This window comes from Sesamum indicum, linkage group LG9, assembly GCF_000512975.1.
Source record: "Sesamum indicum cultivar Zhongzhi No. 13 linkage group LG9, S_indicum_v1.0, whole genome shotgun sequence".
Taxonomy (NCBI): Eukaryota; Viridiplantae; Streptophyta; class Magnoliopsida; order Lamiales; family Pedaliaceae; genus Sesamum; species Sesamum indicum.
In genome coordinates, this window is record NC_026153.1 from 2930393 (window position 1) to 2935142 (window position 4750).

General features: G+C 33.8%; 1 protein-coding gene across 3 annotated transcripts; it reads left to right on the forward strand.

The window, feature by feature from the left end:
* On the forward strand, nt 2932–4335 carry LOC105170382 (aquaporin TIP1-3-like). Of its 3 annotated transcripts, none has more exons than XM_011091122.2 (4): nt 2932–3163; nt 3271–3521; nt 3682–3932; nt 4050–4335. In XM_011091122.2, exons 1-4 carry the CDS (start codon nt 3031–3033, stop codon nt 4177–4179), a joined length of 765 nt encoding a protein of 254 aa, XP_011089424.1. In that variant the 5' UTR covers nt 2932–3030; the 3' UTR covers nt 4180–4335. The 3 variants fall into 3 exon arrangements, with proteins under 3 accessions (XP_011089424.1, XP_020552262.1, XP_020552261.1); XM_020696603.1 differs by having other exon boundaries at nt 3682–3894; nt 4018–4335; XM_020696602.1 differs by having other exon boundaries at nt 2934–3163; nt 3682–3855; nt 3979–4335.

A 4750-nucleotide genomic window follows, 5' to 3' on the forward strand; every position in this document is an offset into this window, starting at 1 on the left:
TGGCGGCACTGAAAGACAAATAAAATTCTAACTCAAATAAAATTTGATCGAATTATATTAATTATATAATAAATATACTATACTTATTATATAATTAATTATTTTTTAAATTATATACTAATTATAATATATATATATTATATATTACACTTTTTTTATATAATTAATTTCAATCTAATAAAATTCGATTCGAATTAAAATTTTCGGACAAAATGAGGAGTGTTGGCTGGTCAAATGTCAATTCTCTATGAAAATAACAGTGCTTGTGTGTGCCTTTATTCTCATAACAAAGAGCAGGAGGACCAGCCAATGACAAAAAAGAGTGGATATATATACTAGAGATATTTTATATGGCCCACCTATCTATAAGAGATGAATTTATAATTTTTAAAAAATATTTTATAAATTATTTGGAAGACAATAAAATATTATTTGATATATTCATTCAAAAGGTTTATTTCTATGATCTAAATATAAAATTTTAGGAATGTATATATTTCTTTTTTTGAAAAAGGTAAATTTTTCTTAATTTAATTTCAGAATCTTGTAATTAAGTCCTTCAATTTAGATGATACTAATTATTTGGTTAGTGAGTGAAATTGATAGGTAATCAATAGTATTAATAAATAATACGAATTAAAAAGTTGACTGTATTTAGCAACTAGTGATTTTAGGACACTATTAAATGTATTATCATAAGATTATATTATTAATTAGCTATACAACGTTTGAATTTGCATTACTATTTCAAATGGTAATTAAAATTGAAGTCGCAATATTCTGCTTATAATCATCGTTCTATATACGATTTTCACATTAGGTAATCACTTGCTTTAAATTTGTACAAAATTTTAAACCCCAAATTTTGTGCAATTTTCTTTTATTTCTTTATATACCACACTTAATGATATATATGGCAAGTTTATGCACTTATGTCCAAATTTACAACTTAGGTTGCAACACAACTCGATTTTATGCCAAGTAATTTAGATCCAACATCTTGTTCAACTTTGTACCTTTCTTCAGTTTTTCATCTTCTCCGTCTACAAACTATAACAAGAGAGTTACGTGTAATTTCATAAAAAAAAAATAAAAAATCAAGTATGTACCTTATTTTTGCTGTTTCCATCTATACACAATGGATTTAGCAATACACATGATACATATATCCACGTACTGCATATGTCTAGAATGTTGAGTGTTGTAAAATTTGGACCAATCAATCAAAATTCCTAATTAATGGGCCAAAATGAGCCCAGTTGTGCGATTCAACATAATAATATTGTCTTGTTACGTGGTATTTTGGGTATTTTACTATTTTATTACAAATTTAAATAATACATAATAAACACTACCCGAAACAATCACACATTAAATAAATTAATGGAAGTTATCCAAATATTATATGACCCTATCAAAATTAAATAAATGAAAGTTGTCAGAAATTAAGTTCTATATATTCATATTGCGTATTTTTGAATGTGGATGATGAGTTAAAGAAATTAATTAATATATGATGAGAAATTAGCAATAATTGAGGATAAACAAAACAGTTTACATTTGCAGACATTGTAGCCCTCATTCTCTTAATTAGCCGCCCTAAAATTATATTATTAGAAGATAAGATAAGGAATTAGAGAAAATTAATCACGTAAACCAAAGTCCACTATCTACCTACTAAATATTCTACTAACAGCTCATTTTATTTTCTTACATCATTAAAAAAAATTAGAATATGTGTGTAAGAAAAGCATCTCAGATTAATCAGAGGCCACAATATGATTAAAGACAGACAATGATCATTGTCTTTATAACCCATAAGCGCCCAAATATTAATTATTAAAAGCTTCATTTTGTGTCTTCTCTAATTTACTCAAATGAAAATTAAGAGAAAAACTTGTGGCTATGATTAATTTGGTCAAAAGGGTTTGTTAGAATTAATTATTTTTGATGGATTATTCATAGTCTTGGTGTCACCGTCGGGTTGTGTATGGGCGGCGCTATGGGGGAGAAGATTGTTCTTTTAACAAATTATATATAATTATAACAATTAAATACTAATCATTAATATTTAATTAATAATATATCCACTAATTTGAATTTTGTGTGTTGATTTGGTGTTTCAAGTCTTGGAAATATATATATAATAAATTTATAATTTAAATTTAATATTATATATATATACGTCTATTTAAGAATATATATGTATCTGATTTATGTGTATTTTTGTTTAAAATACAAAATAAGCAACTAATTTGAAAACAAGACATGAAAATTGATGCAGAGTCAATCAACCACGCCAAGACCTATTCTAATTTATTTTACTAATAAAGGTTTAAGAAAAATTAGGAGAGAGAGAGAGAGAGGGGATTGATTCTTGATTTGATCATCACAAGCTTATTAGTTATGAGCCGATGATGTATGATATTACACCTAATCCCTTTCATTACATCCATCACAACCTTATTGTTATCTTATTGTGCATGAACATTACAACTAATCCCTTTCAATATTTTCAAATGGTGGGTTTAACATTTTAAATCTATACCAATAATAATTATTTGTGGACTCTTTTCACAGTTCATATGGAGCACTATTTGATGTAGGTAATATTTCATAGTAATCGTAAACGATAAGATTGAACGATTTATAAGTGCCAATATCTTATTTCTAACAATATGTCGTAAGCTGTATACAAAATTAAAGCAGTTAATATCTCACACAATGATGCATCAGTCAAGTCACAAGCTAATTATTATTCAAATTCTTAACTCTAATTCACGTGATTCCAAGAAAAAAAATAAAAAAGGAAAAACCCTTACATGAGTGATTATTGGTCAGCCTCACCCTCGACGTGAGACAATGGTGAGAACCTCTGGCACTTAATTAGTGGCTTCAAACAAGCCCTCTCTACTATCCATCCCACTATATAAGTAGTATAGTTTCTTTAGAACTGTACAAAAGCAAAGCACAGCACAAAGGGCCGAAAGCCAAACACATACATAACGCACACAAAAGACAAACATCAGAATGCCGATTTCAAGAATAGCGGTGGGAACTCCGGCGGAGTTCACTCAGCCGGACGCCGTCAAGGCCGCGGTGGCTGAGTTCATCTCAATGCTCATTTTCGTGTTTGCTGGTGAAGGCTCCGGCATGGCTTTTGGTAAGCTAGTCATGACTGTAACATGATCAACTTAACATGAACTGAGAGGAAATAAATGAGAATATTTAACTTGATGATTGCTTTGCTTCATTTTTCATCAACAACAGCGCAGCTAACTGCTGGTGGACCAAGCACGCCTGCTGGCCTCATTTCGGCATCCATAGCACACGCTTTCGCCCTCTTTGTGGCCGTTTCGATTGCAGCTAACATCTCCGGTGGCCACGTGAACCCGGCCGTCACCTTTGGTGCCTTTGTAGGTGGTCACATTTCATTGTTCAGAAGCATTCTCTACTGGATTGCTCAGTTGCTTGGATCAGTTGTTGCATGCTTGCTACTCAAGTTTGCCACCGGTGGACTGGTAAGATCAAAACTATGGAAATTTCTTATTCACTCTCTTACGCATGACAAGTATAATACATTTGCATCAGGGTCAGGCCATACCGGGTCTAGAACTCAATTTCCTGAAAACTGTATAGACTACAATCCTGACTAACAATTTTTGGTCACCCTAACTGCAGGAAACATCAGCATTCGCGCTTTCATCAGGCGTCACAGAGTGGAACGCCCTGGTCTTCGAAATAGTGATGACCTTTGGGCTAGTGTACACAGTTTACGCCACGGCAGTAGATCCCAAGAAAGGCGACATAGGGATCATTGCCCCCATCGCCATCGGCTTCATCGTCGGGGCCAACATCTTGGCTGGTGGGGCGTTTGACGGGGCATCCATGAACCCGGCGGTGTCCTTCGGCCCTGCCGTCGTCAGTTGGACGTGGAACAGCCACTGGGTGTACTGGGTCGGCGTCGTCGGGGCCAACATCTTGGCTGGTGGGGCGTTTGACGGGGCATCCATGAACCCGGCGGTGTCCTTCGGCCCTGCCGTCGTCAGTTGGACGTGGAACAGCCACTGGGTGTACTGGGTCGGCCCATTTGTGGGCGCAGGAATTGCTGCTCTTGTCTATGAAGTCCTCTTCATCAACCAGAATGGTCATGAACAGCTCCCCACTACAGATTACTAAGGGATCGATATATGTATTTGTCTTTTCCTTACATTTACAGTGTTTGTTCCCATTTGCTGACGGTGGCTAAGGCCACTGGCTTTCGTCGTTTATTGTCTGTTTTATCAGTTGTCTTGCTTATATGGAATCAATTCTGCCTTAAATTTCAGCCTGTCAGTTTGGAAGTATTTTTAGTTAAGTATAACATAATCCGATTAATTTAAACATGGATTAATGTTGGATTACTAATTGCAAACTCGATAGTGGAAGTTAGGTGGGCCAGTTAATTAGGGATGTTTGCGTACACAGAAAATTGTGAGTAAACAATAGTAAAACTTGATAATATTTGAAGATTAAAAAAGTCGAGTTGAAGTGTTTGGAAAAAATAACTTTTAAGGATAAATATACTGCACTCTTATAAAATTTGCTATAATTACACATAAAATTCATAAAATTTAAAAAATTACTAGTAGCCCTAATGTTTATTTATGACTAACCCAACAAAGAAGCAGGGTCCTGAACCAATGAGCTGGGCATCGCTAGATCAAGAGCAAAATAGGTGAACTAATCAAGAAGAACCAGATCCCTAGCT

Bases quoted from the DNA above. Each gene is read 5' to 3' on its own strand.
- LOC105170382 (XM_011091122.2), top strand. From the start codon at position 3,031: ATGCCGATTTCAAGAATAGCGGTGGGAACTCCGGCGGAGTTCACTCAG. The intron at 3,164-3,270 runs GTAAGCTAGTCA...CATCAACAACAG, and splicing joins AGGCTCCGGCATGGCTTTTG to CGCAGCTAACTGCTGGTGGA. The intron at 3,933-4,049 runs GTGGAACAGCCA...TGCCGTCGTCAG, and splicing joins CCTGCCGTCGTCAGTTGGAC to TTGGACGTGGAACAGCCACT.